Source organism: Euprymna scolopes, chromosome 27, assembly GCF_053919585.1.
Source record: "Euprymna scolopes isolate OS-2025 chromosome 27, ASM5391958v1, whole genome shotgun sequence".
Classification (NCBI taxonomy): domain Eukaryota; kingdom Metazoa; phylum Mollusca; class Cephalopoda; order Sepiida; family Sepiolidae; genus Euprymna; species Euprymna scolopes.
Genome location: NC_136508.1, coordinates 51493803 through 51514477, shown reverse-complemented (window position 1 = coordinate 51514477; position 20675 = coordinate 51493803). Strand labels below are relative to the sequence as shown.

At 32.3% G+C, this 20675-nt stretch overlaps 1 protein-coding gene across 1 annotated transcript in view; it reads right to left on the bottom strand.

Annotated features, from left to right (window-relative positions):
* The window catches only part of LOC145248856 (DNA polymerase epsilon catalytic subunit A-like), a 191724-nt gene that overhangs the window by 90088 nt on the left and 80961 nt on the right, over positions 1-20675 (bottom strand). Inside the window, exons 23-27 of the mRNA XM_080110580.1 lie at positions 18460-18612; positions 13718-13843; positions 7644-7732; positions 3844-3943; positions 2352-2432 (exon numbers count right to left, since the gene is read on the bottom strand). Of these exons, the coding sequence (XP_079966706.1) occupies positions 2352-2432; positions 3844-3943; positions 7644-7732; positions 13718-13843; positions 18460-18612 (549 nt within the window). The remainder of the gene's footprint in view (positions 1-2351; positions 2433-3843; positions 3944-7643; positions 7733-13717; positions 13844-18459; positions 18613-20675) is intronic.

The following is a 20675-nucleotide window of genomic DNA, read 5'->3' as shown; positions in this document are numbered from 1 at the left end:
ACAATTGATTCAAATCAACTTTATTTGTCAAAAACTATCTTGTCAAATTCGGGAATCTTTCTGTCAAACTTTCCTGTAGTCAGCAGTATTTGTTTTTACGATGAATCCTAACTATTGATATTTTTTTTAATTTAAAAAAAAAATTTTTTTTTTAAATTAAAAAAAAAAATTTTTTTTTTTTATTTTAAAAATTTTTTTATCACAAACCTGGATTTATTTTTTCCCACATTAGAAAAGGATAGGACTTTATCTACCTCCCCTTCTACCAAAAAAAGTAAAAAACTTAACAGCATAATGAAGAATATTCTTCTATAAATAGATAGACGTGCACACAATATCCGGTTAAATAGAGATTACCCTTCCACCTCTAAAAAATATGGTCAAATTCTCTTTCGAAGCAGGAAATAATAAATGAAACTTTGGGAGGGAGATTGTTGAAGAGTTGATTGCCAGAGAAAGATATTTTGTGACTGTATCTGACTGAAATGAAGACACAGGTACACAAAAATGTACAGCAAGTTGGTTTGGCAGGCAATTTTAACTAATGATAGAAATACTGGAGTTCCATCTTTCGACAAGGAGATAATTTTAACGTCTCATCTCCACAGTTCAGGAACTACATTATATTTTTATGTCTAATTGCCACCATATCTGTTCAGGAATTGGATGGTATTTTTGTATAAACAATAAATGGAAAGATAAGCATGCTCAGAAGTGTTCAAATTGATTCTACGCGAGTTTTACCATGACAGTTTCCCTCAACGGAACCACAATTAATCACCACGGAAAACACAAAAGAAAATAGATGAAGATCATGAAACTACCGCCAGACATTTGCCAATCATTTTTTATGCATTTTGTGGCAAATTTGTAAATGTGTGCGTCTTTTTCAGTTCCAATATTTTATGCCACTGTCAGCTTGAATTTCATACTAGACTATTGTTTTTTTATTTATTTTTTGCTATAATGTTCCAGTTATTTACTGTATGTGAATATAAATAGCTTCCACCTGTCTTTTTAAACGGCTTGTTGCACGATACCATTTTTGGTACTTATGCAGAACACAGACTGTGCTAGCAGCATATTTCAGCAGCTATATAAACTGTTGGCAAGTGTAAAAACATTTTGTCAATAAAATAGCAGCAGGTGACAACTGACAAACATGATAAAAATATCCTTTTTTTTTTTCTGGCATATCAACCCTTTTCAGGTTATTTAATGCCGAATCCAGCAATTCTGAAAAAGGTTCTATTCTTCAATTTGTTTATATCTTTAAATAGTTACTCATTGATTGAGCCTTGCAAAGGTTATAATGTTATTATTTGGTGCGTTTTGAGTCAGGAAGCTAATGGGGAAGTGGGGAAGGAAGAAGAAAAAAAAATTTTAAACGGGAGGGAAGAGAAGGGGGCTTTGCAGGACATGGTTGACTTGTACAAAAGAGAAGGAAAAACAATAACATTTATGAGCATTTTAGTCAGGAAGTCACTGTTTTTTTCAGACAGCCTGATCTAGTAGCACCAGAGATAAAAATATTCAATAAAAAATATTGGTTAAATTCAGCATGAATCTATTAGAGTTGGGAAGAGGCTTCAGTCTCAGGAAGCAAATATTGAAATTTGTCAAAAAAGAAAGACCGTTATCATAAACCTCTCTCTCTCTTCCTCTCATTAGTGAGGTCACATTTTCTTTTCTATTGTTTTCAAATTCAATTAAATAAAATGTAAGTTGAAAAAGGATTTCCACCTCACACTATCACTCAAGTAAATTAACTTCAAAATTTTTTTTTTATTCCTTCACAGTAAAAGTAGCAAACTTTACAAGGTGATTTTTAATAATTCTCAAAAAACATAGTTTCTCAATTGAAATTTATAAATTTCTTTCTTTCTTTTTTTTTTTGTTCTATCAATTAAAAAACATTTTCTTGATTAAAAAAAAAAAAATACAAAAAAAAAAACAACTTTTTTCTGCAAATTTAATTTTGGTGTTAACTGATTTTCGGGATACAGATAAACAAATATTAACTTGGGAAGCTACAGTTTAACATTACTATTTATTAACTTTAGTTGGGACTTTCTTTGTTTTGCTCAATAAATAAATAAAATAAATGAATAAATAAATAATAAATAAATAAATTAGAAAAGATAAATAAAACAGAAATACATTGTATTGATTATCACATAATTCAGTGAAATATCTAAAACTTACCTACTGAAGAAAAAAAATAAATAAAAAGAAAAGAAATAAAAAGAAATCAATAAAAATAAAAGAAATAAAAAAAAATGAATAAAAAATAAATAAATAGAATAGAAAATTTGAGTTTTACAAAATTTGGTAAAATATCTAAAACTTACCTGCTGAAGAGCAGCCGGAATTGTAATAATTTTCTGAATTGCAGCTCCAAGACGATCAATGTAGTACTGCCAATCCAATATCTAAAAATCAACAAAATTCCCTTTGAACTTTACTAAATTACATGCGTGACTCATCTTCTTACACTGTAATCTTCAATATAATAATATCTACTGTTTTTATTTTAATGTTTTTTTTAGAGGTGGTGAACTTTAAATTAAAATAAATCACAGAAAAATATTTTTATTATACAAATATGTGGTTTATTCCAAAGATTAATATTTGACATTTAAGAGATGCCCTTGATAAGTTTTGAGACTTTTTTTTGTACAGGCATTTAAAATAGTCACTTGTGAACTAAGTCACTGCAGAGAGACATGTGAAAGTCCTCTCGGTACACTGTGGATGAGGGAGGGGAGGAGGTCCCTATCTAGAGCAGGCAATTAATCGATTTGATTAAAAACTGATTTTGATGAGAATAAACGAATAAAGTATGAGGGTGGAACGTTTATTGATCCTCATTCAATCTTGGGTCTTCCTGCTAGTCTATTATACTAAAGCTGAGTGTATATATATATATATATATATATATATATTCAAAATGGCGTAATGGAAACATTAAAGGTATATACAGCTTCTCTTTCAATTTTCGGATTTTAATCATGTCAAATCACACTTCATTTCCTTTTGACGGATGGACTGTTGCTATTTCTTCTGATGAGTTAAAGGCATAATAGATTCACTGCTTGATGATAATAATTAAGTGATTGATTTTGCGCTACGAAACAGATACTGTGAACAATTATAAAAGTCAACTGAATTAAAGGAATAAATTATAAGAGGATCAACATCACGAATTTTGGAATATAGTTTTTTGTCATTTATTCTCTCTCTCTCTCTCTCTATATATATATATATATATACATATATATATATATATATATATAGGGAGAGAGAGTTCGTTGACCTTTCCCTAGCCGAGGATTGAACTTAGAATCATCACGTCTTAAATTAAAATAAATCACAGAAAAATATTTTTTATCATACAAATATGTGGTTTATTTCAAAGATTAACTTTTGGCGTTTATAATTTAAATACAATTTCAGGCATATGGGCTCGCGTAAAATATAGCATAATCTAGGTCCAATTTTCACTAACTCTACGTATTAAATTAGGCTATATTTCTGTAATAACTCGTCAAATTATGTCTTCCAAGTGGTCTATTGTGTTTGGTTGAAGCTAATGTTATCTACTGAACTGTCATGTCATAGTAATGAAAACATCCAAAAATTATGAAAAACGATGAGGTAGAAAATTAATAATTAATGAAAACAGTTTTTGAAGACAATTAGTGAAAATTAAGTTCAACTAAAAAAAGATTTTCAGTTTTCAGAAAAGATTTACCTCCCTTTTCGTTACAATTTCAAGTTTTTTTGTTTTTTTTGGGTTTTTTTTTTTTTGCAAAGCTCATATATATTTATACAGACACTTACATCTCTAATATCAAAATCACTGTGAGAACTTTTCAGCCACTTCTTCAAAAAATGTTTTCTAACGCCTGGCTCAGCCTGGAAAATTGCCATAGGAATAGCTCTACAAAATAAAATAAAATATTATGAATGAAAACATGATGTAAATAGTATTTGAATTCGTTATGATAAGGATTTGTAATTTACTTTGGAATATATATATATATATATATATATATATATATATATATATATATATATATATATATATATATTAGCCTGGGTGCCCGACGTTGCCCGGGTGTTCAGGTGTGTGTAGAGCAACAAAAAAAAAAAAAAAATGTAGTAGCAAGCAGACAGGCTTGAACCCATGACCTGAAGGCGGAAAAGAAAGTGACAGAAAATCTGACATCTTACCGCTACTCCATGACGCGACCGAAAGTCTAAAGCGTTCAAATTTAACGTAGTCAATCAAAAACAAAAGATGACTTGCAAAAATGTCATTGATTTTAAACCTCCCACAAAATCAAATTAGACATAAGGTCGTTTTTAATGTCTGTGTGTGTTGGGGGGGGGGGCAGCTCCCCCAACAAGGGGGCACTCTGGCAGTATCCAAATAAAATAGTAATTGTCTCAGTATGAAGGGTTACACCTACATTGAACAAGGACCAATTACAGAACAGATACTACCCGGCCCGCAGGCCAGGCGGTTGCGTTCCAATAGTTTTTGCTTTGTTTATACGAAAAAGAAAAACAAACACTGGCGACGACGGTTCCAAGGCTAGGCGGTTGTGTTCCAATAGTTTTGCTTTATTTATACGAGAAAAAAAAACTGGCGACGATGGAACGTGGGAATTCTGTCCGTTTGCGAATGCGAGATATTAAGATCTGGGAAGTATGCGAAAACTTCTCACGGAATCTAACCAACGCGAGAAACACATTTTAAAAGCCTTTCATATATATATATATATATATACATAAAGTTTCGTGTTTAAGTTTTAAATTCTGAAAAAACAACATATAGAGGCATATATTCGATTTAAGAATTTATTGCTTGACAAAGGAATATAGAGAAGGGGTTATTTTTACTTCCTTAATCCATGGACTTTTTGGCTAGGATCTCCTTGAAAGTATTACTTCAAGTAATATCTATCAGGATTTTCATCTGAATTCTATCAGTGTCTTATATATATATATATATATATATATATATATATATATATATATATAGAGAGAGAGAGAGAGAGAGAGAGAGAGATAAGGCATTTTTATCTTATCTATCTCTATAATGAATTGCCAAACCAAGCTGAATTCAAAATAACTGATATTTTTCAAATTTACAATTAAAGAAAATAGAGTTGTCCATTTAAAGTTTGCCACCTCTAAAAAATACTCTCTTTCTCTCTATATATATATACATACACACACATACATACATATACATGTGTGTACTGCTGTTGATGTGATGGGATATAAAGAGCGAGGGGTTGGATAGGAAAGAAAGGCAGGAAGAGATAGAGAGAAAAAATAGACAGGTGGGAAAGAGAGAGAGTGGTCGGTTTTGTGACAGCTCTCCATTCCAGGTTAGTGAATGATTTACCTATTTACAATGCCTCCCCATGGGGCAGAGTTAAACACCAAGGTCGTTTTTTAACGTGGAGAAAAGGTAAAAAAAAATTAAAAATTGTTTCAGTCATGAAGGATTGCTCCTCCACTGAAAGAGAACAAGAAATGGAAGTGCAGCATCTGAAGAACAGATACTACACTTTGATCTTGGCCAAAAATGCCAATGTATACTGTATATTCGATAACAATAAAACCATTGGAAACTTTATCATTTTGATCTGTCATTAAATAAGAGGGAAGAAAATAAATAGGGAAAGGAAGAGATACACTCAAATTAATAAGCGACTTCAAATTAAGAAAACAGGATCAGAATTTGACAAAAGCTGAATTTAAAATTAAATAACAGTAAAAAAATACATGAAATCAAACAGCCCAGTTCACACTTGACCAACATTCAAGATGGAGATTGAAGTTTACATGACAAGAATAATATCACTCCACTATGTAACACGAGAAATTTTTAATCCAGCTTTGTAGATCAACAAAGACTTTAATATTGTGTTTCTGATTTTTGAGATGAGGATTAATTATTCATACGATTTGGATTAATTGGACTATTCTTCTCATCTTGAGCGTTATTTTCACGTTTCAGTCGATGAAACCTTCTTCAGGTGTATCTTGAACTCAGGAATCTGTACAGAGTTTTAAATGTATGGAATTGAAGGTCGGAGGTTACATTGGCCAAAACGTTACGAGAATGGTACTCGAGATGCTATACTTGTTATGCAAGATAATTATTCAGCATGCGTAATTTGATCAAGAAATGTAGATTTCCATCGTTAGAGTCTCCAGAATTCCAAATGGAGCTAATATTTGTCTTGGAGAAAAAAATATGAAAGTCAGGAAAAACCAAAGTCTTCAGTTATTTCAGATGATGATAGGATTGTTTGTTTTATTTGGATTCTTCAAACTACTGTTCTGTTTATATATTACTCCTTAATTGGAATTCATTTTTGAGATGAGCATTATGTATATTAATTTATTTTTTTTTTCGGACTACTAGTCCCATCTTTATTAGTTGTTGTTTTTTCATCTTTTATTGGATTGGTTATTCACCTGACGAAGGCCAGAGGAATTAGTTGGCCGAAACGTTGTGAATAAACAAACCAATAAAAGATGAAAAACAACAACTAATAAAGATGAAACTAGTAGTCCGAAAATAAATTATTATTTTCACATTTCACTTGATGTAACCTCTGACCTTCTTCAGATGTATCTTGCAAAACTCTGGAATCTTTCTCTCAAACTGGAATCTCCACAGAATTTCAAACAGAACCCTTTATTAACACACGAGCATAGCATGCTCTTGTTCCGTCAGTCAGGACTGGCTAGAAATCCTAAGTAATTAGCGATTGTATTTTGAGTGTCGCCCCGCACCAAAAGATTGAACCTTGAATCTTAAGAAGAGTGTAGCATTACAACTGAATTTTACCAAGTGCTTTATCCACTCCACCACGGTTCCACAAGTAATCCAAAGAATTCAAATAATACGAAAGACTAATGTACAAGAATAAAGTAAAAAAAAAATCTTGTCATCTTTCTCCATCGTTAGAGTCTCCAGAATTCTAAACGTAGCTAATAATTGTCTTTGAAAAAAAAATCATAGACTAAACAATCGTTTAATGATAAAATGAAAGTCAAGAAATACAATGTAAGAATTGTTGATGCAAAGTCTTCAGTCGTTTGAGATGATGAGGATGAGGATGATGATGAGGATGATGAGGAGGCTGAGGAGCAGGATGATGATGAGGATACTGATCTTATCTTTAGTGTTATTTTCACAACGCTTTGGTCAATATAACCTCCAACCTTCTTCAGGTGTATCTTATCAAGCTCTGGAATTTTTCTATTGAACTCAGCAATCGGCATGGAATTTCAAACGGAACCCTTTATTTAATATTTTGTGCTCTCATTCTGTCAGCCATGACTGAGTAGAAATCCTAAATAATCAATTGTATTTTGGGTGTCACCTATACCGAGGATTGAACCTTGAATCTCCAGAAGTGTATCACTTACAACTGAATTTTACCTAGTAATTTATCCGAGTTTGACAAAAAGATTCCCAAGTTTGACCCGATACACTTGAAGTACTTCATGCACTGCACCATGGTCTTGCAAAGAATCTAAATAATATGAAAAAAACTAATGTACGAGAATAATAAAGTAAAAAAAAATTTATTTTTTTTAAATCTCCTTACCGTTCTGTGACTGGAGCACCTTCTGGTTTCTTAGAAATAACATAACGACAACTCAACCCAGCATCTTTTACCATTTGATCACCTAAAAACTAAGGAGAAACACAAAAAAAACAAGAGATGATAAAACATCACAGATCATCTTAATACAATAATGCGTGTTCTATATATTTATATATATTAGTAGTTGTAATAGTGTTGCACTACGGTCCACCAATTGTAAATATAATAACAATATTGCTTTCATTTTTTTTTTGTTCTTTAGTCCTCACATTCCATTTATGATGTTTCTGATATCACAAATCTTAACAATCCAATAATGTGTTATATATATTTATATTTTTTCTTTAGTAGTTATTGTATAGTGTATCACTACAGTGCACCAATTCTTTTTGCTACTGTAAATATAATAATAACTAGCAAGGGACTCATTCATATGTAATATATTGATGTTGGCATTCTGTGGACGTTCAGCGTAAATGGAGATGCTCTGATGTTATTGTAGCTCTTTTGTTAAAACTACAAAAGTATTTATCTAAGTTAGCAGGGAAGGCCAGCATAGCCCAGTTATAAAGTACGCTAAAATATATTTTAATTCTTGCAGATTTTGTATATATTATTATAGAGTTAATGTTCTATCGATTTTTATATATTATAAAGTTGTGATTTCCAAAATAAAAAAATATATTCATATGACTTGGGTGCATCAACTTGAATTGAAATCGAAACCAAAACTTATGAAAAACAATATCTATATCTGTCTATCTATCTATCTATATATATATATATATATATATATATATATATACTAGACTACCTGTGACCCGTTGGGTCAGTATTTTATATTAGCTCTGGAAATTATGTATGAGCATGACACTTGTAACGTAAAGAAAATAATTTTTGTGACATAACAGAAACATTTCTATGAAAGTATATTGAAATGAAAAAAGAATATAGATAGATTTATATGAGTTGTTCGGTTTATAATTGTTTATTTTTGAAAAAAAAAAAAACTTACAGCCATTGAATTATAAGTGGTTTGCCATAGTTATAGGTAAATGTGCACTGTAACGCAATTTAAAAAAAAAAAACATTTTCGGGGTTATTTATGTTGGTAGTGTAGAAGAAAATGTATGAATGTTTAAGAAAGGTGTATTAAAAAATGGAGAATAAATTTAAAAAAAAAAAAAAGGAAGGCAGTGGATAAATCCCTGTTGTAAAATACTCTTATGGTTGTCAACGGGTCAAAGTAGATTTATTTGTAAGAAAATTGCATTAAAATAACTTAAACGTAATATGGAAATGAACGATGTAAAAAAAAAAAATAAAGCAGGAAGTATTAACAATCGTTTATTTGGATAATTTAAACACGAAAAAAAAATTGGGACGCTGAAAACATACACAGTAAAACAATACATTTTATTGTCGCGTTAATTATTTAGTATAATATATATCATATATATGAAACAGGTCGATGATTATGCATATTTGTAATCATGTTTTGCGTTTGCTTCCCATATCTTGAAGTTTTTATTCAATAAATTTAAGATATTCGCTTTTCTAAGGACGTCCGTTTGTTCGAATCAAACCGGTTCAGCAATTTGTGATTATTTGTTTACACTGTTATGGGTTTATGTTTATGTACGCATACGCAACCGGAAGTCGTAAACCGGATGTTGGGTTACAACACCCGTTACATTTGAGTTTTATATATCTATAGAGATACACAACTTGAGTTCCTTCAGCTATAATCAAAACCAAAACTTATGAAGAATTCTTGATAAAATTATAAAAAAAATAGATGACTTAAGTGCCATCAGCTATAATCGAAATCGAAACCAAAACTTATGAAGAATTCTTGGAAAAATTATTTATTACAAGAAATGGATTGGTTGGTTGGTTGTTTTTGTTTTACGGCATATCAACACTTTTTGGGTTATTTAATGCTGAATCCAAAGATTTTGAAGAAAATTTTTTTAATAGAATATATTTGTTGTTTTCAAATCAGTTTCTATTCAACTCATAGTTGGGACCCTAACAAGTACTACCACTCCGAGTCAAAGTGAACCTGGGAGCAATGGTAATTAAAGGATGGCTCCACACTCCCCAAAGCCCGCAAGCTGGTGCCTTACCACTGGATATAGTTTAAGGTCATATTCAGGACCACAAGAAATGGAAGTCCATAACAATTAAATGACAGTCACTCGGATGTAAGTGTGACACACAAAAGAACACAAACGCTATCCTATTAATATATAGACGAATTGCATGGAGAGAAATCATACGAGAATGATGTGATGGATGTGTAATGTGAATCAGGCTTAGTTCTGATAACCTCAAAGCAAGATTAATCTGGACAGTATAGGATGATGTGTGCAAAACAGAAAACTTTGATGGTATAGTCACATTGAAAAAAATGAACGAGTACTCTTCAGTTAGTATATGTAGAACAGTTGAGTTAGCAGCATCAGTCAGTAGAGAAAGCCCAAGGAAAACATGGACGGAAGTGATAAGAATGGTTTGAAAGAAATACCTGGTCAGAGATCCAGGTTAGTTTGGAAGTCAATTTCTAAAAACTGTCCAACACATGCCAGTATGTTTGATTTTTTTTTTTTTTAAATAAGGATAGATAATTTGTATCATTGTGACTCTTCGTACTACTGCTCTCATCTTGAGTGTTATTTGCACAACGTTCAATCCCATACAATTGAAATACCGTACAGATTTCAGAATTCGATAGAAAGATTTACAAATTCAGCAAGATACACCTGAAGAAGGTCAGAGGTTACACTGGCCAAAACATTGTGAAAATGACACTTAACATGAGAACAATAATCAAAATAATACAAATCTCAATCCATAAAACAGATATTAAACTTAATGAAGTCATGAAGACTGGAATAGTGTTTAGAAGAGCTGGAGGAACACAAGTTTATAGGGTGCTTGTCTAGAATTAAATCAAAATAATTAACTAAAAAGAAAAAAATCTTTATGATGTATGTACCCATCACAGAACGAAAATGCCATATTCCAAAAATCATATCAATTATTCAAGAATTTTTTTTTTAAACTATGAACATCAAAATTTATGATTTTTAGCGATTAATGTGAAATTGTTAGCATTACAAATCAAGTAGTCTTTTGTAAAGAAAATCGTTTTGAAGTGATTAATGTGAAATCATTAGCATTACAAGGCTGATCTTGCAAGTTTTAATTATTGTGGAGTTATCTTCCCTAAAATATGATATTTTAATTCATGCAGAATACATATTTATTGTTACGTATGAACATTCTAGTAGCAATACTACATCATTTTTTTCTTTAGATTGAATAAACTCAAATCAAGCATTATTGAAAAGAGCATAAAAAACAAATAATGTCTTTAGTTTTTTTTTAAATCGGCCGATTAGAACTGGAGTTGTGATCATTCAAAGTATTAAAATATATCTGGTTCACTGGACATTTTGCCTTAAGTCAGTCCTATTCAAATGCATATAAGCTTGTGACTGAAAATGGTAGAAAATTTGCACAATTTACAGACTCTTTAAAAAGCTGTATCTTCAGATCTTTTTAAGATATTATGATGAAATTTTCAACACATTAACATAATACCATGAAGGCTCAGTTGGCATTATTTACAACCATCTCACTTGGTAAGTTACGAATTAATTAGCATACTAACTAGCATATTCCAGTTTCATTTTAACAACTTTAAGAAGAAACATCATAAAAACAGTTAAGAAAAATGGTAAGTAAGGCTTTATCATCATAGGAAGTATTATTTCCAGTACATTATACTAATTAGCATAATTAAGTTTCATTTTAACGGCTTCCAGTAGAAGCATCATAAAAAAAAACGTTTAAAAAATGGGAGGTAAGACTTTATCATCATTCGAAATATTATTCTGATGAACTTTATAATTTGTCATCATTACACCATGAAAAATCCAAGATGGCAACCAGGAAATCCAAGATGGCCACCACGACACATTCAAAGGAATTATTAACAAAATATAGCTTGTAGCATATCAAATTAAAGGAAATTTTGTACAGATTACGGGTTTGTATTACTGTACACATAGATTCGAAAAAGTTGTCAAAAAACAAATATAGAACAAATAAATGTTATCAAAGGCAAGATAAGTTACTTTTCTACCTAACTGGATATATTTTTTGTGTTTTTATTCAGTGTAACATGTTTATTCAGCTCGAAAAACATGCAGTGTTTACCGATGTATTGGAAAATTCAAAATGGCAGCCGACTCTCTCTCGGAGAGGGTACGTTTGGGAAAAGGTATTATAAATAATAAACTAGACAAAATATTGTTAGAAATTCGCTCAATATATGTTACCGTGACATAAGTTGACATATATTCGGTTGTTTTCTAACAGTATTTTGTCTAGTTTATTATTTATAATACCTTTTCCCAAACGTACCCTCTCTGAGAGAGAGAGTCGGCTGCCATTTTGAATTTTCCAATACATCGGTAAACACTGCATGTTTTTCGAGCTGAATAAACATGTTACACTGAATAAAAACACAAAAAATATATCCAGTTAGGTAGAAAAGTAACTTATCTTGCCTTTGATAACATTTATTTGTTCTATATTTGTTTTTTGATAACTTTTTCGAATCTATGTGTACAGTAATACAAACCCCAGATTACAATTATGTTTTCAAGTTCATTAAACTAATTAGGATGATTAACTTTTATTTTTAACGGCTTCAAGTTACAGTTACAATTATTGGGTGAGTTTCTACCAATAAAACTTCAAATGACATCATGGCCGTTTTTTTTCTTCTTGTTTTCATGTAATGCTCGACAGTACTTGCCTTTGGCAACATTTATTTGTTATGTATTTGTTTTTTGGTTTGGTTTGGTTTGGTTTTACGGCATATCAACCTTCTTTTTTTTTTTTTGGTTATTTAATGCCGAATTCAGTTTTTTTTTTTTTGGAATAGATATTTTAATTTAATCAGTGAGTCAAATCAGACTTTTTGTATCATTAGGTGATGTGCTTCCTTCCTTTTTTGGGGGTGGGGTGTAAAGTTGGATTGAATTAAAGTTATATTCTTTTATATAGATTTACTTTTTTCAGAAATGTTAGTATTTTGTTGGAGTTTATTTTTTTAAATAGTTCTTTCATATTGTTTTTTGGCCACTTTTTCATACCTCTGTGGATTGTAAAACAAACCCAATAAAAGTTACTCTTTTACTTAACTGGATAAGTGGTTTGTGTTTTAACTCATTTAAAAATGTGGTGATTGTCGGTCATTCTTTTTCAAATAATTTATTTTTTTTAAATATTCTTTTGCTTTCCATAATTAAAAAAAAAAAAAAAATAAAATGAATACTTTGTTTGTACGTTAGTTGACAAACGCATGTTTACAGATATCTTTTGTGTGTGCGACGACACATCAAAATTCTCATGTTTATAAGCGCTTGTCAGTATTTCTAACGACTCCAGCATAAAAATTTTTATCCAATTTTTTTAAATTTTAGGACAAAAGAAATTAATATTTTCACTATTATATAGCGTTTGAACAGTTTCTATCTTTACTTATTTTTGTACTACAAAGCATCAACTTTGAGATAGTCTAACTTTTGATTGGAAAGACTATGTGTGTGTTCAAATTCTGTAGCAAAGAAAATTATTTTCCCTTATTAGCTAAAACAACTAAAATCGTTGTCAATGGGTACAACTTCTGCTACAAGTATTTATGTGAACACACCCCGACCACTTATTTGCAAATAGTGATCTACCGCCAGCAGGCATGTTATGCTGACAGGTTTCATCATTAATAGTCGGATTTAAATACTGATTTCTTTGAATATACAAATCACAACAAAGATATTAAAATACCATTTAAAAGTAAATTTTATTGTGAATCCAGTTATATAGGTTTTATTTTGATGGAGGTAGGGGAAATGTACTTATTACTGATTTAAAAACTATGAGTGTCAAATTAAGTAGCAGTGTGCGCCTCGTCCAGCGCTGAACGTTATGGTGTCTGGTATTGCTAATTTTAGATAAGCGTTTAAAATAATTGACACGTTTTATTATAAATTACAAACCTCGGCCAATCGCTTTGCTGTGCTAATGGATGTAGACTTTTGTTGACCATAATCCTCAAGTTTTCGAGACATACTCCTGTTCTCAGCAATCAGTTCAAACAGTTCAGAGTCTGGCATATTTGCTGCCTACAAGTTAGAGCAAACGAAAGACAGATTAACGAATAAAAATTTGATTTAATTACGTCAAAAATATACTTTGTCCAGGTTGGAATAATTTTCAAATGGCCACAATATTTAAAAATAAAACAAACAAATAAATAAATAAAGAGGGCATAAATCTGTATTAATCCATTTTCTTTTTCTTACATGGGAGTCACCACTTATCAAGGCCCAAAAGCCACTCGAGAATAAGGGTTAATGAGTGTACACTAATCACTGAGACAACAGTGTATTAATTAGTTGGTGGTGGAAATGGGGGTAGAAATGGATAATTAGAGGTGGGAGGCTCGACAAGAACTTGCTTATTACATTGAACTTGAAGATGACTATATTGTAGTCAGCTGGAAAACAGGCCAGCAGAACAGATTTCCATATGCAGGAAAGAAGCTTTGAGGCACAGATAGAGAGTAGGGAAAACTGTTGATAATCGTTACAGCTACACAAATGTTTTGTGTGCAAGTTTTACAAGGGGGAACCATAGACGAGCACTTGCCATGAAAATAATGATAAAGCACAAACAGGCTAGCAACGTCTCTACTGTGAGGAAGAGTTTACAGGGAAGAAAAAAGGGCATCATCTGTTAGGTTTCAAAACCTAGTATGAACTTTGTCCAGGTAGGATACAGTGTTCCAAGCAGCTCCCGCTCAGATATGGCAACAGTACTCCAATTCAGGATATATCTGGCTCTTATACATGTAGAGAATTGTGTCGGGGGTTAGATACCTTCTGGAGCGGTAAACGATGCAACCATTTTTCTGACAACCTTGGCAACAGATTTGATGCAAGACATCCATTTTAGATCAGGAACAAAGGTAAGAACGAATCCATACAGAATTATTTAACTTTGAAAAAAAATTTAAAAATAAATCGGTACTAGTGCATCCTTTGAACCCGACATATCTCAGCATTTGCTCGGCATTCCCTGGAGCATGATGTCAACAGCAGATTATGTCGAGTCTTGTTGATGAAATCATAACAACACTACGTAAAAGAAAATAGCAAACAGTTAAAGGTAGAAACATTGAAAAATAAAAAAAACAAAAAAACCTATAAGAAGCAAATAGTAAAAAAAGTAAATTCTTTATTACAAGTGATTTTTCAAGGAATTTAATGAGTAATTTTTTTTTTTTTTTTCAAATAAATAATTTTAAGCAAATGTTTTCAAGAAAAAGTTCAAAAGAAAAAGATTTTTGTTTTTTTATAAAAACATATTTGCTTCTTTTGTTTCCAAGTATTTTTTTTTTGTTTATAAAGGAAAATTGGAACAAACCTTTTCTTTTAAAGTCACACAGGATCACTGAAAAAAAGGTTATGCATCAAAAAAATGCACCAAAATATGATACCTGTCTCCATGTTTTTTCTTCAATTAAATCTTCCTTTAAATTAAAAACCCTGGTTGTTTACAGGTCAACTGGAAGAAATCGTGTAGATCCAGAGCTGTCTTGTTTATTTGGCTTATTTTCTGGGACCCTTGAACCCTAATTGATCTGCTTTAACTATGTATGGCATAAAAAAAAATTTAATAACTATTATGTACTATCAGGTGGGTGCCCGGCATTAGCTGTGCACTGGAACACCCTTCCCAAATAAATCAAAACAACTTTTTTTTTCAATCAAATTAGCAGGGAGTACCAGTGGGACTGGAAAAAAAAAGAAAATGAGCTGCAGTAGCTGGGCTTGAACGTGAAAGAGGAGAAGAGAGCAAAAACTTATGGACAAATGATTTTGCCTTCACAGCCATGAGTGCTTATGATGTCATAACCAGGGTTGCAGAGTCGGAGAGAGTCGTAGGTTTTAGCTGGAGTCAGAGTCAGATTTCTAAAAGTACTAGGCGTTGGAGTTGGAGTCGGAATTTTTGATCCGACTCTAACTTCCTAAGTCCAATAAATTTATTTGTTTTTACATGGTTTTTCTGTTTGGTTTTACCAGTTGCAAAATTTAGCAGTTTTTGCATGGTTTTACCAGTTGCAAAATTTAGCAGTTTTTGCATGGTTTTACCAGTTGCAAAATTTAGCAGTTTTTGCATGGTTTTACCAGTTGCAAAATTTAGCAGTTTTTGCATGGTTTTACCAGTTGCAAAATTTAGCAGTTTTTGCATGGTTTTACCAGTTGCAAAATTTAGCAGTTTTTGCATGGTTTTACCAGTTGCAAAATTTAGCAGTTTTTGCATGGTTTTACCAGTTGCAAAATTTAGCAGTTTTTGCATGGTTTTACCAGTTGCAAAATTTAGCAGTTTTTGCATGTTTTACCAGTTGCAAAATTTAGCAGTTTTTGCATGGTTTTACAAGTTGCAAAATTTAGCAGTTTTTGCATGGTTTTACCAGTTGCAAAATTTAGCAGTTTTTGCATGGTTTTACCAGTTGCAAAATTTAGCAGTTTTTGCATGGTTTTACCAGTTGCAAAATTTAGCAGTTTTTGCATGGTTTTACCAGTTGCAAAATTTAGCAGTTTTTGCATGGTTTTACCAGTTGCAAAATTTAGCAGTTTTTGCATGGTTTTGCTTTTATTATTGGAGATATGTCATATTTTGTATTGTACTGCAATGCTTCCACTTCAACAAGATATTTCAGTCCATTGGATCACTGTAAATCCTGTCTGGACAGCTGTTTTCGTTGTGACGTCACACAGGATCAATGAAAATTCTGCCTTTGAGTGGGATCACTGTGGATTACATGGGATAACAATCGGATTGTAATCCGAAAGTTATCCAGTTCCTGAATCAAATGGAATTGGATCTGGAATTACAATATTATAATTAAAAAAAAAAAAAAAAAAAAAAAAAAAAAAAAACGGCATTAATCAATAAGAAGCAACACATGCTACTATAGCCCTTTATATATTTATACCCTAGGATAAGAGTTAATGAGTGTACAGACGTAAATGGGACAATATCGTAGTAATTGTTAGGAGTGGAAATTTGGATTACTTAAGGGGATGGCTCATCAAGAATTTGTTTACATTCGACTTGAAGATGACCAAATTGTAGTCAGCTGGAAAGCAGGCAAACCGAAGAGTTCCACAGGCGTGTAGTTCTAAGAAAGAAGCTTTGTTCATGGAATGTACATTTAGGTTAAGGCACGGATAAAGTGTGGAGGAAATTATTGAGAGTGGTTTCAGCTAGACAAGTCGTGAAAGTTTGGCGAGGGAGGATCATAGATTAGAACTCAAACGAGCACTTCCATGAAAAATAATGATAAAGCAGAGACAGGCTCGCAAAATCTCTTCTGTGGAAAAGAGGTTAACAGGAAAAGAAAAGAGCATCTCCCACTAGACTACGAAGTTTATTTTTGAACTCTGTCAAGGCAGGATAAAATATTCTAGCAGCTCCTACCCAAATGTGGCAAAAATATTACTTGAACATACTTTACTTTTGTACAGGTAGAGAACTGCATCGGCAGTAAGATATCTACTGAAGCGGTAAAAGGATCCCATCATTTTTCCAGTGACTTTGCAATGGATTTGATGTACATGTTTCATTTCAGATCAGGAGTAAAGGTCAGACCCAGAAGCTTGCCAAAACATGGAGCCTCCCCAAGATGAGAGCCATTTATTTCAATTGATGCCAGATGGGGATCAGAGCATTGATGATGTAAAGAAAGAAGCTTAAACATAGAAGCTTGGTTTTAGATGGATTAAAATTAACCAGCCACCTCTTTCCCCATGCTACCTGCTCAAGATCAGAGGAGAGAGAATCAGAGAGAACTTGGTCATTTACGGCCTTTGACATGTTGCCATAGATGTTAGTGTCGTCAGCATAAATGTTTACAAATGATCTTAGGATGTGATTTGGGAGATCATTGATGTAGACCAAGAAGAGAGTTGAGCCCAGGATGGACATCTGAGGGGCTCCAGCATTAATACTATGAGATTCTGATTTCTGCCCATCAACCACTACTCTTATGAACCTATCAGAGAGAAACGCTATAATAATTGAAAAGACATTTTCAGCTATGCAATAGCTAGAGATCTTGTGGAGTAGACCTTTATGCCATACTCTATCAAAGGCCTTTGATATATCAAGAGCAATTGCCCTAGAAAAGAAGCCTCTGTCAAGAAATTTGTTAATCCTATGAGATATAACTGTTAGCACATCTGCTGTAGATCTAAAAGAACAAAAACCATACTGCATGTTACTGAGGAGGTTATTTTTGCTGAGGTGGTTGACTACTTCTTTATTTAACAGATTCCAGCAACTTACTCATAACGGACAGGACAGTTATTAGTCTGTACTGAGAAGGGGGATGACCGATCACCTGAATTTTAAAACACGGGCCATACTGATGAGGTTTTCCAAGGGTTGGGAAGCAATTCTTTTTAAGACAACACTTAAACAGCTTTGTAAGTATGGGAGCTAGTTCTGGTTGGCTAGTTTTTGACCTTGAAGTAGTAATTTTTTTAAAGTTCCTTAAATCAGGTGGCTTCATGCTTTGTCTGGAGTGAGAAAAAAGAAGAAACACTAATCATTATATCACATGGGTCGATTAATATCATACTGGTAAGTAAATCTGTTAACACCTACCATGGCTAAAACCATAAAGGCAACTATAAAACATCATAGATTTGTGGTCAACTGGTCAACTTACTTTGCTGTAGAGAACATCCAGCCAGTAATCGGCCACCTTGGCCACTGCATCGTAACATTCTTCTAAAGTTGAACCTTTTAAAAAGGCTTCAAATACAGATGATTGGAAAATCTTAATAAGCTGGAGTTCTCCTCTTCTTTTGATTTCAAAACCCTGAAAAAAGAAAATGGTTTTAAAAGTTAGGTTTGGTGGTTTTATTTTATGGCATATCAACCGTTTTCGAGTAATTCAATGCCGAATCCAATAATTTTGAAAAAAGTTTTTAGGCACTTCTATATCATACAGACGAAAAAAAATATTGAATTTTAAGTGAAACAAATGGTACCTAATTATCAGGTCTTAAATAGTAACATATCCAAAAATTACGAAAAACGATGAGGTAGAAAAATAATTATTAATGAGAAAGGAAATTTGTGAAATAAAGCAAAATCACTGTTATCTATATATATAAAAGCGAAAATGTGTGTATGTATGTTCGCTTTTTGTGTATGTCCAAGAAAGGCTTTTTTCAGAGAAGCGGTCGGTCAGCTCATAATTTCTTAAAACTTTTTATATCACATAGAAATTCAAGTTAACAACGGAGCTCGCCTGTCTATTTAATTTGCTCGACTTTGGGAAGATAAATATTCAACATTTGTCGCTCGCTGCATGTGGATTAGTCTTTTTCCTATATTAAAGCGACACTAATTTTGGCAGTATTTTCCGTCTATCGGCGGAAATGTCTGAAAGCAATCAGATTTGATCAAGGTGGAAATATTTTCCTTATATCAAACAATTGCTATTCAAATTGGACAAGGGTAGCTGTCTCCTCCCCCTACCAACATCTTGGGGAAACAAAAATAAAAAAAGCTTTCTGCAGTAAATGAAATACTATCCTGCAGTCAAAGTTGACCTCATTAAGTCATTAAAACGTGCACCTGCCAAATCTAAGTAATTAAATAAATTCAAACGTGTTTCCGTTAGTATCTCACGGTGGGTCAATGGTTAAAGCCGCACACTGTTTTTTTTCACACTTTAATTTCCAACTTCGCCTCAAGGGTTTGGGTTCAATCCTTACACTCACCTACCAAAACTTTTTTTTTTAATTTTACCCCCCCCCTTCGGAGTTTTGATTTACCCAAAACCATACACACCTCCAAACACCCGGGCAACGCCGGGTACCCCTCGCTAGTGCTTACTAAAAAAAAGATCAGTTGACAGGGGAGATAATTAAGTTCTATAGCTTACGTCATGTAATGAACGTAATTCAAAATGTCAAACTTATTTTAATTTTCATCTAAACTTTATCGAAAACTGTTTTTCATTAGTAACTATTTTCCTACCTTATCGTTTGTCATAATTTTTGCGACATGACAATTACGTAGGTACCATTTGTTCTATGTGAAATTCAATATTTTTTTCGTTATTATAATATAGAAGCACCAGTTTTTAATGCTTCAAGTTCTTTATATCTTCAAATATTTATTCATGGAGCTTGATTTGATTTAGTTGTTTTGTAGAGGAAAAATGTTTTTGTTTTTGGCTTTCCAGAACAGAATTGATTTTTGCAAAGGAAAAGGGACAACAAAAAACAATAGCAGCAATGTTTGGTGCATTTTAGACCAGGATTGATTGGTTGGTTGTTTTACGGCATATCAACCTTTTTCAGGTTATTTAATGCCGAATCTAGTTATTTTGAGGAACGATTTTTAATGGAGTATATTTTTTTTTTAAGTCAGATTCTATTTAACCCATAGTTGGGACCCTAACAGGTACTACCACTCCGGGTCAGAGTGGACCTGGGAGCAATGGCAATTAAACGGTGGCTCCACACTCCCTAAGGTTCGCAAGGTGGGGCCTCACCATCGGATATAGTTTTAGGTCATTTTAGGCCAGGAAACCAGTATCTCCAGACAGCCTGATTTGGTAGTACAAATTTTAAAAGTTAGGAAATATCTAAAGTTTTCTTTTTTTTATGTGAACTTTTGAAGATAAATACTTTTTTATTGTGTTGTTTTCAGAATTGAAGGTTGACAAACTTAAAGCAAATCTGTCCTCTTCCAGTCACTTTTTTCAGGAATTAAAAAAAAGAAAAGAAGCTGACAAGAGCAGCGGACTGCCTAAACTACTACAACTAGTACTATTATAAAAGCTAATCTTTGCATGAATTACAATAATTTGTAATAAAAGGATCGCTTAAATGAAAACAACAAATTATATGAAAAGGATATAATTTG